This window comes from Hydractinia symbiolongicarpus, chromosome 8 (assembly GCF_029227915.1).
Source record: "Hydractinia symbiolongicarpus strain clone_291-10 chromosome 8, HSymV2.1, whole genome shotgun sequence".
NCBI classification, from domain to species: Eukaryota; Metazoa; Cnidaria; class Hydrozoa; order Anthoathecata; family Hydractiniidae; genus Hydractinia; species Hydractinia symbiolongicarpus.
In genome coordinates this window covers 11899253-11915932 of record NC_079882.1, presented here as the reverse complement: position 1 = coordinate 11915932, position 16680 = coordinate 11899253, and the positions used below count along the sequence as shown (strand labels likewise).

Below are 16680 nucleotides of genomic sequence, written 5' to 3'. Positions count from 1 at the left end.
TAATAAAAAAAGTATGCTGAAAATGATGGTTACATCAAAATTTTGATTTTTTGTCAACTAATGCCGTTTAAGACCATAAACGTCTCAATCGCAAGACTTTCAACCATGAATGATAGGCTGTATTTTTTGTTAGCAATTTCTTTTAAAATGTGAGTTTATTAAGACACGTTTCGTTTTGTTTGCGTTTGTTGTAAGATATAATGTCACTGATGGGCTTTATCTTCAGAGGTTCATGCACCAAACCCCTTCGAATGTTTGGCACAATAACACAACGAATTAGCAGGTTTTCATCAAATATTTTGGTAGCGCGCGGAAATTCTTAGAGCCCCCAGGGCTTCTTGTTATATTTTTCAAAACTTATGTAATAAATATTGGCAATTTCGAAATGCGAAATATGCACTCATAATTTTTTACTGCATTTCATTTTTATCTCTTATTTCTTGTCTTCAAGAAAATGCAAAGTTGGGCGCTGAGTTTAGGGCACGAGGTGTATAGCATTGACAAACATAAAATGAACATATATTGTTCATTTTTTGCGTTTGAAATTAGCATGTTGCAGACAATACAGTATACCAAACATTAAAAAAGGCAGTTCATCGTAATTCTTCTTTCATATAACCTTGTTTTGAGGGTTGGATAAAATGCAGGGTATCTTTCCCAATTGCGATGAGAACTTGCCAGTATTCCCACCCAGATCATTCCACTTCTAAGCCAGAGCTGCCGAAAAAATGCACATGTAAAATTTTCTATAGCGAAGTATACTGTCCCTCATCCCTAGAATATTCTGCTTTTCCATGGTTTTAGCTAGATCCTTTGATCACTCTTGTTCCCATGGATTTTTGGCTTTTTTATATGTCTTCCCTCATATCAAAAAACTAACAATTCCTGGAAACGAGGGTGTGCTTTTGTAAATGTAATTATATCCATCCCCATACCAGCACCTTCTTAAAGAATAAATGTTCCAAATAAGTCCAAGGTGTTGCCTCAGAACAACCTTGTCTCAAGGGTTAGAACATTTTAACACGGAGGCAAGATATTTTACCGCGTCTACAACCTCCATCCGCCTAGGACTTTGTACATAAGCGAGCGCTGGTGCGAAAAAAAGCTCCAGAAAGGTTTTATTTTACGCTGTGCTTTCTTTTTCAGCGTGTCTCCCAGAGGGGGCAAAATCACACTCGTTTTCCTTATGACCTTAACTCTAAAATGTAAAGTTTTACAGTCAAATAATGACTGGAGCAAGTAGAAGAAATATTTTGTCTTATCACTAAATCTGAGCATAGCCAAAACCGAAATGCATGGAAAGGTATCAGAATCTCGACCTCAATAGGGCTATATAAAACTATAACTTCGTTCAGGCCTGGTCCTGCCACAAAATAATCGTCGCCTGTAGATCCTGATGATAACGGGGTTTCCCCTATTTATACAAGAGTTTTCGCAGAGAAAATGGCCAAACGTCACAAGAACTTTTAATAACAAATAAACCCAGTTGTATTATTGTGGAGATAACTTTTTCTCTATAATATGTTTGTTTTTAAACAAATATTATTTCAGTTTTATAAATTCAGTTCTAATATCTCTACAATACCATGCCAGAGCTTTAAAGTAAATGCTTTTTTGCAAAATACTGCTTTGTGTCTTCACTTCTTCTTGACATCGTTCATGACTCCAGTCTTGTCTCTTTCGTTGTACGCTTATTAGCTTGATCTTATTATATACTTTAGAAGAAAGAACAGAAGATAACGTGTCATTTCATACTAACTTTACGATCACAAGTAATTGTAGTATTTTGCCCAGAACACTGTGTCAAAAAGGCATCCCTACAAAATGAGACTTGAAATAAAATCAGCTGTAGAGTTTTTCACTCATATCTTATCCATTCAAGGATCTATCCCACCTCACAAGTTGGAAAAGTTTTCACAGTGTTTAGAAGCGTTGTTATATACAAAGTTTGAGCAACATTGGCATCCACAGAAACCAATGCTTGGTTCTGCCTTTCGTTGTATTAGGATAACACAAAAACACATGGATACAGATATAGATAAAGCAGCTTCTATGAGTGATGTTACATTTGCTGTATTAGTAAATGCCCTTCCCAGAGAATTTACAATGTGGATAGACCCTGAAGATGTTTCATATCGTATTGGTGAGGAAGGTTCGATTTGTAGTATCTTTAACAAAGATGGCAATAACACTGGAAGTCAGACTGATAGCGGAATTTTAAATCAAAGTTGTCATTCAGAAGTGTCCAGAGCAACACTTATTTCTTCACCAAATGAATCGACATATACACAATGTTGGAGTTGAAAAGATCAGACAGTCAACTGTATCATATATGTTTATTACTGAATTTTTCTCAGAATAATTGTAAAAATATGTCTGATCTTTATGAAGACAATCCAATTTCTTATGTTAGATTATGCTTTTAATACCAGTTAAAACTGCAACGTCCGTATTAATAGCCTAAAATTTGGTTGATTTAGAACTCCCACAATTTTTCTTGAAAATTAAGTCACAAAAAGTCATTATGTGCACATATTGTTTTCTCTGGTATTGGCAGGTAACCGAATTTTATATTTTAAGATGTGCATACAGTGTGTAGATATTATTATATTGTTATTATAATTATTCTTAAAATATGTATAAACTTTCTTAGTTTGAAATAAGGTGTTTACCTCAAAACAAAATTAACATGTTGGAGGTCAATTCCTTTTTGCTTAGTGAAACTTTTCACCTCTGTTGAAGATTTTCTTATTAGTGTAGCTCTCTTTGCTGCAAAAGGCAAACTGTATAAACAGTCTTTTTATAGGTTACGTAAATTTTTATGTTATTTCAATCATATTTATGAAAATATTCACCTGAAACTTTAACTCTAAACTAATGTGTAAGAAGGTTTTGTGCATACAGATACTTAACCTTTTATCAGTTAAAGAATAGTTATACTCAACAAAACATCTTAAGACTTGTGACCCTAGTGGTAGTTTAAAAAGTATGAAAACACAATCGGGGAGCTATTTGACATATTGTGGTGGAATTTTATCATTTTTATTCTCTTTTATTCTATTTTTCCATGTAATGTTAAAAGTGAATGTGTTCAGCTTGTCAATTCTTTACAGTATATATAGCGTTTTTGCTTGCGATCTTTCATAAACTTTATTTTTTGTCCTTGTCAGCCATACTGGTTATGGTGACAGCTTATAAATATTATACTGAATTTTTTTGAATGCTTTTCGTAGATTATATTCCTTTTCTTTTCCTTGTTTGTTGTGCCAGTGTGATTTATCACCTGCATACAATTTCTTTTCAAAGTTTGTCTGGACTGAGCCATCAGTGATTATGATTTAACTGTCTTTAACATTAGATTTTTTTATTTCAAAGCTAAGACTACAGTACACATCCACTAATTCAGATATAAAAGGGATTAGAAAATATGTTTGAATAAGATCTAGCTGCAGTAAACAGAAGAGTTTCATTAAGGAAATTGTACAAAATAGCAACTGTTCAAATTAACAGCATTCAAATTAGCAGATATGTATTATATAAAAAATCCCTCAAAATTTAAATTTTTGTTTCGTCATTCTTGAAAAAAATATCCAGGAATATAATCTACAACTATACTTTTTAATGTTAAATCATCCTTATGGAGCTATTGTTAATTTGTTGTATGAATAATTTGTTTTTGTGTATAATATATGATTGGTTTTAGGATAAGTTTCCTCTTCATATTATATATTTTATTTATTCCCTGATTCAATTTCAACATGATTTCAACATTATGGGTCTTTTTAAAAATTTTGCAACATAAGAGCCTAAAGCTCTTAGAAATAATAAAGTACTAGTTATGATGCATTTTTATGATACATTGTTAACTAATTGGGTTTAGGCCATTTAAGTTATTTCCTTCCTACGTTTGAATGTTTGGCAATACCATATTTTGTTCGTTTTTTTAAATTCACCTTGATTTGGGGATTTCAAAGTTTGTGCTTGGGATTTCTGAAATATAGTAAAAAATCTTTACACCTCCAAAAAACTTAAATAATTTCTCAGACATCCTGTAAAAGAGGAATATTTAGTAAAATGTAAATCGAAAATTTTTTAAAACCTAGCTATCAAAACCATCTGTTAGTTTGGCTTTATAAATAACTTGTTTATAAAAGATGGTCGACAGTTCTTTTTTCAATGAGAAAAAAGTATAAAAGAAAAGAAACTAGACTAATTCTTTTTTCTGAATTTATTATTACGAAGTTAAAGTCAATTGTTCTTTGTTTTCATTCATCATCGTCGTTGGAGAGGTTGTAGTTAAGCGACCTTCTAACAATGCATCCAGCCAATTATATACCTTAAAAAGAAATGAAATTACAGTCATTAATAAATTGTAATCTATTGAATGTATTCCTGCATACGTCTGTTGTAATTGCATTACGAATGCTCTTATAAGGTAACACCCATTTCTGTGCACGGTAGTTTTAATTTCTCAGTATTGTAGTAGGAACTAGTGACATTTTGAGGACATAAAATTTCTGCCATTCTGGGAAAAATTTAAAAAAGAGAGTCGTTGATTGGATTTTGGATTTAAAAACAGGATTTTTGGCGAAAATAGAAAAAGGAAAATACCATTAACCCACGTATTTTGACTGTTTGTTTCAATGATTGTGTTCGAAGTGAAAAAATCACCTTTTTGTAAAAATTTAAGTCCACGTGTTGTGTGCCATACAGACGTAGTTTTTTCGAGTTCTATAACTGTTGTGTGTTCTTTTGGATATTTTTTATGCTTTGAAATGTTATGACCTATTTTTAAATGGAGAAAATGTGGTTTAATTTGATTTTAGCAACTAAATTAAAAATATATTATTTTCTTTATGACTTTTGAGAATTCGCAAATCTAAAATAGATCTTTTTTATACAAAACAGATCTATTTTTAACTGCTGAAAGCATATATGGGAAATAGAAATGTAATTATTTTCCATTTTATATGAAACAAATCAAAGTTGAAATATAGGACAATCATGAGTTTAGATATGTGAAGACAGGAAGCGTACAACAGAGGTAGACGACTTTATATTACTTTAAAGTTGAATTTTCTTTATTTAAAAACAAAGATTAAACAGGGTCGTATCTGGGACCCAACTTTTGGAACAGAGGGGTGTGCAAGTAGTGAAGCCGCCGCTCCAGTAGTTAAGCATGACCGGTCATTAATCAAATAAGTCCGTGCGTTGTAAGTGCTACACTATTAAGAAGGGACCTAAAAACCATAGTTATCAAAGCACCTTACCTGGCTTGATGTTGGCCTAGTACCAGCGCTACTCAAGCAAGCTTTAATCAAGACATGAATGGAAGGCTCAAAGGTCTTTGGAATTAACTTTAGTCTAAAACGTAATTCTTCTTTCTCATTATGATGTGCGAGAAGGTTTTTGTTTACGTCTTGCATCTTACTACGTGTAACGCTTTCGTACAGAAGTACTCCCAACCCATATATGTCGTTTGGTTGGTCAGCTGCGTGGCCACGTAACTGGTTTGGTGCCATATACGAGTATAGAGATGGTATGTGACTAATGGAGCGCCGTTTGTTATTATGTTGCACATAACAAAAGTTGCATAACTGTAAAAAAATATATATATAGTATAGATGGAGCCATAGGGTAGGTGACGAGATTTAAAATCATGTTTTCTTCCACAAACAGTGACATTTTGTGAGCAGCAAGGTCAAAAGTTTATCTGCTCCAGATTTTAACAGATAAAACAAATTTTCATGTCGACTGTGCCTAATGGCGTTTTTTTTAAATGTTACATGGACGAGACTTTGATGGACGCCTAGGAGGAGGATGGAGAGACATTCTTTACAATGTCGTTCAAATATCAACATCATTAACAATAGCGAGAGCGTTAAAAAAATAACATATATTGACTTAGATAGTCACATGTAAATATTCCCCAGTTTACCTTAGCCTTTAACCTTCTAGTTAACGTAACACTGAAGGATGCTACTGAACAATGAATCAATTCTTTTGAATGCAGATAAACCAGAGCACTTGAAATATCTCTTCCAATGTTAAGTACATCTGCAGACTTTAGTTCTAAACCAGTTTGGAGTATAACACGATGTAAGAAACCAAATGTGTTAGTCGCATCGAATATAATTTTGCAGCTTTCAGTTTCCGTTTGATTTTTACCAATCCCAAGAGCCAAAAGAATATTAGGATGTTGTAATTGTCTAAAATTATTAGCTTAAAGCATTACCAAACAATAGCAGAGATTCCCTTCATGATATACAAATCCTCAATCATTTTTTATTTCTCTAAGAGTACTCTTCCAAATCAAAATACTAAGTTTTAACTCGATAAAGGGAATATTTAAATTTTTATTTTACTGGTTCATATTTTGCTGGAATAAAAAAATTCGTCGCAAACCCTATTTCTATACTAGTAAGTACTTGTCATTTTCGGTTAAAAAATGTTGCAACTTGTGTTATCTGAAAATAGGTAGACCATGACATTCGTGTATAACGTCTAACTTTCTAATGAAAGTGTGTCTGTTTCATTTTTCACACACACCCCACAATTTCAAAGTTAAGCAAAGTTTCAAGAAAATAAAAACTTTTATGTTTTTTACCTTAATACCGTGATTTCGCGAAGAAGTAAATATTCGGCTTCAAGATTTGTAACGAACTTTACCATAGTTGGCATTGAGTTGAACGAGCCTTTACAAACACAAATATTTGGCCCTTTTGCTAACACTTCATCGAAATCCACTTTTAAATCTTCTTCCACCACTTGTAAAGGATATGGGCAATTATCATTTTTTGTAAGAGAAAGTTTAAACTTTCTGTTATTATCGATCACGCCCTAAAATGGAAGAACATGTACGACACTTTTTATATTCCGAGCTGCTAGTGTAAGCTTCTTTTGACCTTGATATTATTACTTACCTTCTTCTTTGTGATTATAGCTTTTCTTGCTTGTTCTAAACATAAAAATGCACTTCAAATCAAATGTCATTTAAGAATGAGGTAGCCGGTCAAGGTGGGTGAAAGCGTGTTTTGAAAGGCATAAATGCTTAGCGAAAAACACAGCTTCTTCCCGCCAACCCCACATCCTAGAGGCAAACGGGGATTCTTGCGCCAGGGCAAGTGTCTGCCACCCTGTCCAAAAACAAGCAGTGAGCAGTCTCAGTAAAATTACCAATCCTGGTGGTGGGAACAGGTTGGCGACAGAAATGGCATCCAGCAATAAGCCCACGGAAGAAAATAGCGACATAAAATTTCGGTACAATGACAGGCAGAACAAATGAAATAGTTGAAACCGTAAGTAGGAGAAGTATTGTTATTTGTTGTGTACAAGAGGTGCGTTGGAAGGTTCTTCTTCCAGATATATTAATAGAAAAAACTAGAAATATAAGTTCTTTTGGGTCGGAAATGTACAAGGTTATATGGTGGCGTTGGTATTCTGCTGTCTGAATGGCAAGTTGAAAAGGTTTTTAATGTGAAACGTATGTTAGATAGAATAATGTCTTCTGACAATTTCTGGACTGAACGAAAATACAAAAAACAAATTCTATGACAATATGCAACCAATTTTCGCTAAGTTTCATGATAATGAATTCGTATTTCACTGTGTTGACTGGAATGATCATGTAGGTAAAGAATCCCTGGGTTTTGAGAGAAACATAGATAGTGAAAGATTACTGGACTTTGCTAACAACCTTTGGCAATACCTTCTTTGCGAAGCGAGGCAGTCACCTCATAACATATCAATAAAGCCCTTGCATTACCCAGATTGACTTTATTCCTTTAAAGCACATCTTAAGATGGTGAGAGATTTCAAAGTAATTCCCAAAACAGCGCGCACCACAACACAAACTACTTGTTGCCACAATCCAACTATAAGCTGCCAGGACACAAACCAAGGTACCCCTAAATTACGAACATGGAAATTGAAAGATGCAAATGTAAAAAGATGATTTTTAGAACACTTCTACATATATGTGTTGCACTCGAATCGACTGAAAAGTCTTGTGGTAAAACAAGAAATCCCTCCACCAAAAATTGTTGTTACAACATACAGCGTTTTATTTTGTTGCAGGGAACAATTTTTTAAAATGTTTCATTGTGCCGCCACTCTCTGCAGATTGTTGAAATACATTTTTGCAACATCTTTTTAAATAACCAAATAAAATCACCCATATGACAATTTAAAAATGTTTACTTACAGCATGTAATTCTTTATGTAAAAAGACTCAAAAATAGTAGGGCGTTTGCCTTTTTTCATATTAAACTCTTGCCGTATAGTGGCAGCATAATTGTTTTAGTCTATTACCTGACCTGTCAGAGGATGATATTTAATGTCAGCCAAGTTTTAGATGCTGTATTTTTCGCCAGGAGCCTTTTATCACGGTTCCAGATACATCTTCGCGTCGACAAAGTTGTTTATAAATTTTTGTTTTTGTTTTCTGTGATGGCTACTACAGGCGCAACATTTTTAGGCTCATGCGCATAAAAAAAGTTTCTTGTACCGACTTATCCTAAAGCACGATATGTTGTGTATCTAGCAAAGAGAGCTGCTGAAGAAAATACTTTTGCCAACATAGCAACCAGCCTCACATTGCAAAACAAATACGTTAGGTTAATAAAAACGTCATTGGTGACGATTTAGGACAAATATACGGTTACATACGATTTAGGTGTAAAAAGAACATTACGATAGGGTTCTGAATGAAGAATTCTCTTGGAACGGAGAAGATCTGAAATTTTAGTGCTTAACCAGTGCATAGAATGCTTTCACTCATTGTCTCAGAGGCAGTTGCAGAAGCAATCGCTAAGATGCAGTCTAGAAGAATGGATCGTAAAACTGGTTCAGGTTATGTACACAAGCACAGCAAGCAGGATAAGAGTGAATGAATCCTACTCTGTTCCTGTTGACGTAAAAGTGGGTGTTCATTAGGGTTTAGTCCCGAGTCCACCGTTATTTATTATAGTCCTCGTTTTTTTCTTGAGTTTGTGAAATGCTTTACGCAGATGTGGTTGTTGTTGAATTCAAACAGAAGTTATTAAACTGGCATAAAAGCAACAGGACTGAGGGTCAAAGTTGCTAAAACAAAATCATGATCAGAGGAACAGTTCTAAACACCATAAAAGACGTGAAAAATATCTTTACTTCATTTGTAGGAAAAGCGTTGGAAGCAGTTCGATTCTGACAAAGAATGTTTTGTGCACGCTGCCTGGATCTTGCAATGCCAATTGGCCGAAAAAGACCTGAGGCAAAATTGTACAAGCATACGCAAAAAGGTTCATGAAGAACGCAAAAACTTTAGATAGAAATCAACTTCCAAAAGTCAACCGTGGTTAGCCAAAAAACGTTAAACGAAAAGCGAGTGTGAGTCTTTGAATTGAAGAGTGGGATTTCTTAAACTTAAAGCGTTACCTGCTTGTCTTATTAAAGATCCTATTTTGATTTGGTGCTTCTCAGGAATCACTTCTAGTGGAGATTCACCATGTTTGTTTATGGCATGCAAATCACTTCCAGCTGAAAGCAGGATGATAACTGCACATACTGATGCAGACATGCATGCATAATGCAGAGCAGTATTGCCTTCTGAACATGTCCTTGAAAAAAAGAATGTAGACATCAATTAAACATTAGGATGTGTGAAGGTTAGCATGGTCTTATTGGTTAACAAAAACAACTTACGTGTCTACGCTTGCCCCAAATTTCATAAGTTGGTAAACCAGCTTTGGGTTTCCTCTTTTCGCAGCGATATGTATAGCTTGCCTCTTTCGTGAGTCAGTAGCATGAAGATTAGGCGTTGTTATAAGCTTTTGTGTCTTAAGATATTGAATAACTTTCTCATTGTTTTCCGATTCAACGAAATTGAGCGTTGACGACATCTTTTGATGTAAAGGATCACGTCAATGATCTAACGTCGTTAATTCGTCATTAATTTAACGTCATCTACACACCGGTAGCAATGATCGTGGGAAATGTCATAGAAACTGTTTTGTACACTCGAATTCAGTTTAAATTTGTTATGAATAAGGCTTTTGTGCGGAATATCTTCAACGAAGGAACATTTAGCTAAGCACAAACAATATGTTCTTTTGAGGGCCCTGCATAAATGAAATATTGAGAACAATGATAATGATATAAACATCCCGGCAAGATATCTTAACATTGTTTTAATTTTTATTTTGCTATTTTTTCACCCTTCAAGGATTGACGACGCGAATGTGAACGCACGTCGATGGAGGGGCGGGGAATTTTGACACGAAGGCTGATTTTGACACGAAGACCGATTTTATTTTTCAAATATGGACAAAATGTGTAACAGTCAATGCTCTGCAGCCGGCAGCCTGCCAAGTCGCTTTTGTACACGCATATAGGCCAGGCATACATACAGCGTTGAAAAGTTGCTAGAAACATTTCTAGCACAATAGCTTACCGTAACCACGTCGGGGACCGTTACGAAGACTTCAAAATCATGAAAAATGGCCATGCTGACGTCAGAGAAACAATTAGCACATTTTAAAAAATTGAACCCAACCAAATAACTTAAGATCCTAAGTCCACTCCTGAACATTGACAAGTTCAAAATGTGTGAATCTAATAATGTCTTGTCTCAACATATTTTGACCAATTTGATTTTAAAAATTAAATTTGGTTTGTAAATATGTGTCACCTGCTCTCAACAAATTCCGTAATCCTATCATTTTTACAGGTACTACTCAAATGTGAGCTTAAAATGCAGAATTTTAAGAATCATAAAGTTTGTTTGTTTCCTATAAACAAAGTACATAACCCAAAAAGATCCGCCCTTGAACGCCCCTTGTTATTTTGGGAATGTAAACAATCTTGACTCACATGATCAAAACATGATAAAATGGTAGCCATTGTTGTGAAGCAACACCACTACACTGCCCCTCTGTCATTTTATAGCAGGCAGGCAGGATGAAGTATTTAGCTGCTGGTGTATGTCTTGTGTTAATCTTTGCATTAACTGTCAGTGCAAAAGTAAGATGATTATATACGTATCTCTTAATGTTTTGTTTTGTTTATGCTTATGCTATTTACTTTTTCCAATTAGCGACTAAAAAAGCTATTTTTTGAATATAGATTGACGAGCCTTGCAGAAAAGATGCATATCCTCCTGATGCTAGGTAAGATTTATAACAGCAATAAAGAATTAAACTAGCTAGCTATAGTTTGCCATACCTTCTTATTATGTTAACAGCAGTCCAGTGGAAAAGGGGATAGGTGTTATTTACATGGTGATATATTTGTTGGACCCAACAACGTATGTCAGCCTACCTTTAAAAACAACACACTGAAAATGCAAACAAACTAACCTGTCTGTAAAAGGTACACACTTTAAACTTGTCAAAATTCACTGATGTTTATTGTGGTGTGAATTGTTTCATGATGCAGACATACGGATACAGTCTGGCTATGTAGCTACAGTTCAGTAGCTACATATAGATTTTGTTAAAGAAAATTATAGGAGACTAGTTGATAAAGCCCATAGAAAATCCACTTAGGCAGGATAACAATGGAAAGAACCATCCTTGAATCTTGATGGTGACAGTAATGACCCGTCCATATACGAAAAAAATTCAAGAAAATGTATATGATTATGTGCTTTTCACGAATGGTTAAGAAAATTTAGGGGTTTAAACATTTTGCTATTGTCAGACCTCTTTTTCTTCCCTTTTGTCAGAAATCTTTTTTTAGAAGTTTGTGTACCCATTGTCTCTATTGTATAATTGGTAAAACGCAGATAAAGAAAATGTATAGGATCATGTACTTTTGACGGACAGTTGAATATATATTGAGGTTTGAAGGGTTTTTGATGACGTCATCAACCCAAAACTTACCCAATTTGGTCCCCCAGGTTGTCCCTAGTTACCCACACAGTGAAAAATGACTGACTTCACCACCCTGTTTTTTAGTTATTTGGCCTCAAAGTTAAAGTGCAGTGCAATGGCTTCACCAATCTTATTAAACACATTGACGTCAGTCTAAATGTATTGAAGTCCCGCGATAACATCAGAAAGATTTACAAATCAGACATTTTTTGGTGGCATCAAAGGAAAATGAAGATATCCACTTTGGCGGTCACAGACAGACAAAACTTTCGTATTATTATATAGACTAGTCGATAAGGCCTGTGGAGAAAACCAATTAGGCAGGAGGACAATGTAAAAATGGGTTATTTTAGACCTTTTGCCAATGTCAGCAGTGGATATGCAAAAACAAATTGACAAAATTCAGTTTATCCGTTGCCTCTATTGTGTAGAGCTCGACACATTCATGAAGAGAATTATGTGATTGTGTGATTTTGATGCATGGTTAATGATATATAGGGATTTAGAAATTTTGCTGATGTCAGCAAAGACCCACAAAAGCACACAAAATTATTTTTTAGAAATTTGTATACCTGTTGCCTTTAATGTATAGGTCTTGAACCGCTGATCAAGAAAATGTATAGGATCATGTACTTTTGACAAACGGTTACGGAGATAATGGTGGTTTAAATGATTTTTGATGCCATCATCAACCCGTCCATTTGAGGACCCAGGTTTGGTAAAATTACCCAAATTGGTCCTAGGTGGTCCCTAGGCCTCAAAGTTTTAAGTGCACTGTAATGGCTTCATTAATTTAATATAGGATATTAACGTTAAAGTAGTGTTATTCCCGTTGCTCCATAACGTCATAAAATTTAACATTTGACACATACTTTTTTCGGCGACTTCAAAGAAAAATTTGGCCACACCAAAGGAAAATGACCATATCCGGCATGACCGTCACATACACTCCGTATTATTATATAAGATGTTATTTTATTTCTTAATTATGCCATGTAAGAACTTTGTAGCTCCAGAAAGATCCAATATTTCTTTTATTTTTGTAGTAGTAAGCTAGAGACTGTTGTTTTAAACATGGATTTGCCGCCAGAAGAACGATGGGAACACATAATAACACCAAAAAAAGAACAAGTATATAATTTATTTTGCACATAGACTTAAAGTTAATTTATTTCTCATTTTTTCAGAAAAACCAGGCTAAATATTTTTTGTCCTTGAATTTAGTTGACTGAACTTATTGCAGTTATTAAGGAGCTTATCCCGTCGAAAGTCATTACCGTTGTAGATGCTGCTTTAGTAAGTGTAAATAATTTAAATGGCGTCAGATTTGTTTGCTGTATGTTAAAAAAAATTGTTGCAAAGAACTTCTTGGTCAGGCATGTCACATGGCTTTTTAACGTTCATTTTTTGAACTAATAATTGTGTATTTAAATTTTTTTCCTTAGGCGATGATTATTGACAGGTTGCCAAGTCCATACTCTGGGGAGATTAAAGGAATAGCAAAGGCCTCAGGACTTCCTTTGGGTCAGTTTAATATTTTTAAGTGTTTTCTTGAAAAGGAGTGTTAAATTATTGTTGATCTTGTAGTTTAGCTCAATCCACAAGGTGCCTGAGTTCCAACATTCATACATCAAGTTCTTGTCATTTCAGCTCCTTAAGACTTTATACAAGCAAGTAATTTATTTGTTTTTTTTAACAGGGGAAGCAGTGCTATACAATATTTTTTATGAAATATTCACTGCTTGTACATCTATTGTTGGCCAGGACGATGCAGGTATCAAAATTATTTTGTTTTGTTTGCAGTAAATAATACTTTTTAATAATTTTAATGACATTTAATAATTTTTATTTTGAAGGAAGATTATATCATGCAAGGAATTTGGATTTTGGATTACTGCTAGGGTATTTTTTATTTCTTTAATATTTCTTTGTATCTTCTTTTAACATACAATTATACATTTTTTTATATAAACTTACATTTTTCTTTTAGATGGGATGATAAAAATAACACTTGGCTAGTCTCAGAAAAGTTGAGAAAGTTGATGGTTATTGTTGATTACCAAGTGCGTCGAAAAGTTAATTATTTCATGAATAAATTAATAAATTTGTTAATAAATATGTCCTAGTTATTATGCTCTGAAGCTTTCTTCTCCTTATTTTTTCAGAGGAGTGGAAAAACGATGTACCAGGCAGTACATTTTGTTGGTTATATAGGAATTCTGACTGCAATCAAACCTGTAAGAAATGTTTACTTTTTTCCATACATTTTGTTGAGCCATTTTTTTCCTAAATTCTTGCACATATAAATGTTTTTTTACATTTAGCCCTAACTTTTTACTTGATGATGGGGGGATCAATAGTATATGCAAGCTATGACCTAAAATTGTCATTTTGAAAGGTTAAACTCTATATCTTTTTCATGCAGCACATGTTCACACTTACCATGAATGAACGATTTTCATTGGATGGAGGCTACATAGGTATGGAATTATTATTTTATTTTAGAATGGATTTATCCTCGATATTTGTCTTTTGGATTAAGTCATCGAATATGTCAAGTAAATTAATAAATTAGGGAAAGATGTACATTGCCTTCTTAATTTAAATACTAGAAACGCACAAAAAGTGTGAATCCAGCCCTTTAAGTTCTTTATACTAGAAAAAACTCTGGAGTGGTTTTCTAGGGAATTTTAGTCTTAAAATTGTTTATATGTGCACTTAGGTATAATAGAATGGGTGCTTGGAATCTCAAAGGGTAAATGGATGGGCTTTCTTACTCGTGATGTCATGGATACTGCAGTTAGGTTAGTACTTTATATGCTGTGCACAAGTGAAGAGACTAAGCGTGCATTTTATTTGTTGACTTAAAAACAAACTGTGTACACAAATATTAAAATGTATCAAAGTTTTTTGGAATTTATCTTCACAATATGGTAAATATAAAATTGGCTGGAAGATTGGCAGTAACATTGTTATCTTACAAATCCTAAATAAACATTACAGAAAATACTAAGTATTATCGCTCCATTAACTGGCCTTAAGCAATACCCTAAAAGTTCGATAGATATCTTAGGTAAAGTTTAATAGACAAACATAGATTTGAACCCAAATCCCTTCAACACCAATTTGTTTTAAATATTTTTGTGTCAGACCATTAAATTACTTTCTTGTAATATTTAGTTACAGTGAAGCTAAACTGATGTTATCAAACACCACAATGCTGGCGCCTGCTTATTTTATTTTGGGTGGCAACCAATCAGGAGAAGCATGTGTTATTACAAGATCAAGAGAAAAAACTGTCGATCTATGGGAGTATGTTAAATTTAGTTGCAGTTGTATTTAGAGTTTGATGCAGCAATGTCAAAAGTGTTTTTTCCAAGAACGGCTTCCTCTTTACATCTCATGGGATATATATTGCATAAAAATTCAGTTTTTTTTGTGTTTATCACATAATTTTCACTTCATCATCATTTTCCCTTTTGTGTTTGGTGTTGTTTAGAATGGATACATCAAAGGGAATGTGGTTTCTATTGGAAACAAATTACGATCACTGGAAGGCTCCTTTTTTCATTGATGACAGACGAACACCGGTAGAACTAGTTTTGCAAGCAAATTTCTTACAATACAATCTTTTGAAAAAAAAAATTATAAACTTATTTTTTGTTTTTAGGGCAACAAATGCATGAAAGAAATGACTCAAAAGGTGCTTACAGCACAATATAATTTTAACTTATTTTGGCTCTACTTAACATAACCAACTTAAATTGTGGTTTGTTGTTTCAGGGTATGGGATTTAAAGGGCTCTTCAATGTTTTGTCCACAAGACCAAGTTTGAATAAGGTAAGTGTTAATAGAAGGAGGGATTGAAAATGTACAGTTTATTAAATGGCGTTCTAGATTTGCTGTCTTGAGAAATATTCAATAATAAAGTCAGATTTAATTGGGTAAAGGATGCTAAGGCCGAGGTGAAAAGCACTATTCTCTCAAAAATACGTACAGCCTGTTTAGACGATAATATTACAAACTTTTAATTTTTTATAATAAAGGATGCTGTATTTCCAATTCACCAATAAGGTACTCCAAAAACCATAATCCTTTATTTAAACTGCTTCTGTTGTAGCTGACAACATATACCGCTCTGATGCAAGTTAATGATGGAACCTTGGATACTTACCTTCAAAGATGTCCCGACCCATGTTGGCCTTGGTAATATTGCGATTGGTAAGCTGCCCCGGGGAATCACCTTTTATGAATACTAAAAATGTTGGATGCTGAGTTAAAATGAAAGAAAAAAACAATTAAATATTGGACTATCAATTGCAATATTAAAAAATTAAAACGAATCTATTGAAATTTTATATATACACGCACATAATATTTCCGTTGTAATTATTAATTTAACTTGTATTTTTCAAGCGAGAAGTCAATTAAAATTTTATACGAATTATCGTTTTGTTTGATTACTACAATTGAGTTTATTGAAATATACAAACAAATTTATTTGTCTCTAAACTTTTGTTTGTTTGTTTTTATCTTCGATTTACGTTTTTCCACATTACCATAATATTTCTTGTTTGTTCATCACCTTTTAAGTGTTAATATTTTGACAAGATGAAACTGCTCCGACAGACTGACAGACTGCTGCCAAAATTCAAATTAGCGGATTAGTAACTTGACAAGTCAAAAACTTTTTCTTCAGTGTTGATTTATAGTCCATTATACTTCCAGATAACGATCCAGTTTTAATAAATTTACAGGTTTTAGCTACTCCTTGCGCTGTGGAGATGTAATGTATATTGCTTTAGTTCAAAACTATCAAAATGAATTGTTT

At 33.7% G+C, this 16680-nt stretch overlaps 4 protein-coding genes across 4 annotated transcripts; 2 read left to right on the top strand and 2 right to left on the bottom strand.

Annotated features, from left to right (window-relative positions):
* The first annotated feature begins 1621 nt into the window (after nt 1–1621).
* On the top strand, nt 1622–4518 carry LOC130654433 (protein BTG1-like). The gene has a single exon (XM_057457010.1). It carries the CDS (start codon nt 1825–1827, stop codon nt 2302–2304), a length of 480 nt encoding a protein of 159 aa, XP_057312993.1. The 5' UTR covers nt 1622–1824; the 3' UTR covers nt 2305–4518.
* Nucleotides 2752–5861, bottom strand: LOC130653726 (uncharacterized). Its single transcript, XM_057456239.1, has 6 exons — nt 5787–5861; nt 5271–5597; nt 4239–4336; nt 3954–4049; nt 2856–2913; nt 2752–2769 (listed from the first exon to the last, which is right to left on the bottom strand). Exons 1-6 carry the CDS (start codon nt 5859–5861, stop codon nt 2752–2754), a joined length of 672 nt encoding a protein of 223 aa, XP_057312222.1.
* Nucleotides 5862–5881: 20 nt separating this feature from the next.
* Nucleotides 5882–10357, bottom strand: LOC130653725 (probable serine/threonine-protein kinase DDB_G0281745). The gene is made up of 5 exons (XM_057456238.1): nt 9682–10357; nt 9415–9596; nt 6924–6958; nt 6608–6840; nt 5882–6209 (listed from the first exon to the last, which is right to left on the bottom strand). Exons 1-5 carry the CDS (start codon nt 9876–9878, stop codon nt 5882–5884), a joined length of 975 nt encoding a protein of 324 aa, XP_057312221.1. The 5' UTR covers nt 9879–10357.
* A 482-nt stretch (nt 10358–10839) lies between these two features.
* Nucleotides 10840–16361, top strand: LOC130654432 (acid ceramidase-like). Its single transcript, XM_057457009.1, has 16 exons — nt 10840–10998; nt 11101–11144; nt 12896–12980; nt 13074–13145; nt 13295–13373; nt 13549–13623; nt 13706–13751; nt 13840–13912; nt 14015–14086; nt 14275–14329; nt 14572–14653; nt 15030–15161; nt 15349–15439; nt 15520–15552; nt 15633–15689; nt 15970–16361. The coding sequence occupies exons 1-16, from the start codon at nt 10936–10938 to the stop codon at nt 16057–16059; spliced, it is 1149 nt and encodes a 382-aa protein (XP_057312992.1). The 5' UTR covers nt 10840–10935; the 3' UTR covers nt 16060–16361.
* The last annotated feature ends 319 nt before the right edge of the window (nt 16362–16680 follow it).

What these genes read in the sequence shown, in the direction of transcription:
- LOC130654433 (XM_057457010.1), top strand. Translation starts at nt 1,825, where the DNA reads ATGAGACTTGAAATAAAATCAGCTGTAGAGTTTTTCACTCATATCTTA.
- LOC130653725 (XM_057456238.1), bottom strand. Translation starts at nt 9,878, where the DNA reads ATGTCGTCAACGCTCAATTTCGTTGAATCGGAAAACAATGAGAAAGTT. An exon ending in TTTGGGGCAAGCGTAGACAC is followed by an intron (nt 9,597 to 9,681) that starts GTAAGTTGTTTT and finishes CTTTTTTTCAAG; the next exon opens with GACATGTTCAGAAGGCAATA. An exon ending in CGCGAAATCACGGTATTAAG is followed by an intron (nt 6,210 to 6,607) that starts GTAAAAAACATA and finishes TAATAATTTTAG; the next exon opens with ACAATTACAACATCCTAATA.
- LOC130654432 (XM_057457009.1), top strand. Translation starts at nt 10,936, where the DNA reads ATGAAGTATTTAGCTGCTGGTGTATGTCTTGTGTTAATCTTTGCATTA. An exon ending in ATTGGATGGAGGCTACATAG is followed by an intron (nt 14,330 to 14,571) that starts GTATGGAATTAT and finishes ATGTGCACTTAG; the next exon opens with GTATAATAGAATGGGTGCTT. An exon ending in TTGATGACAGACGAACACCG is followed by an intron (nt 15,440 to 15,519) that starts GTAGAACTAGTT and finishes TTTTGTTTTTAG; the next exon opens with GGCAACAAATGCATGAAAGA.
- LOC130653726 (XM_057456239.1), bottom strand. Translation starts at nt 5,861, where the DNA reads ATGTTGATATTTGAACGACATTGTAAAGAATGTCTCTCCATCCTCCTC. An exon ending in TCCATCAAAGTCTCGTCCAT is followed by an intron (nt 5,598 to 5,786) that starts GTAACATTTAAA and finishes ATTTTTTTACAG; the next exon opens with TTATGCAACTTTTGTTATGT. An exon ending in TTTGAAATCCCCAAATCAAG is followed by an intron (nt 2,914 to 3,953) that starts GTGAATTTAAAA and finishes AACTGATAAAAG; the next exon opens with GTTAAGTATCTGTATGCACA.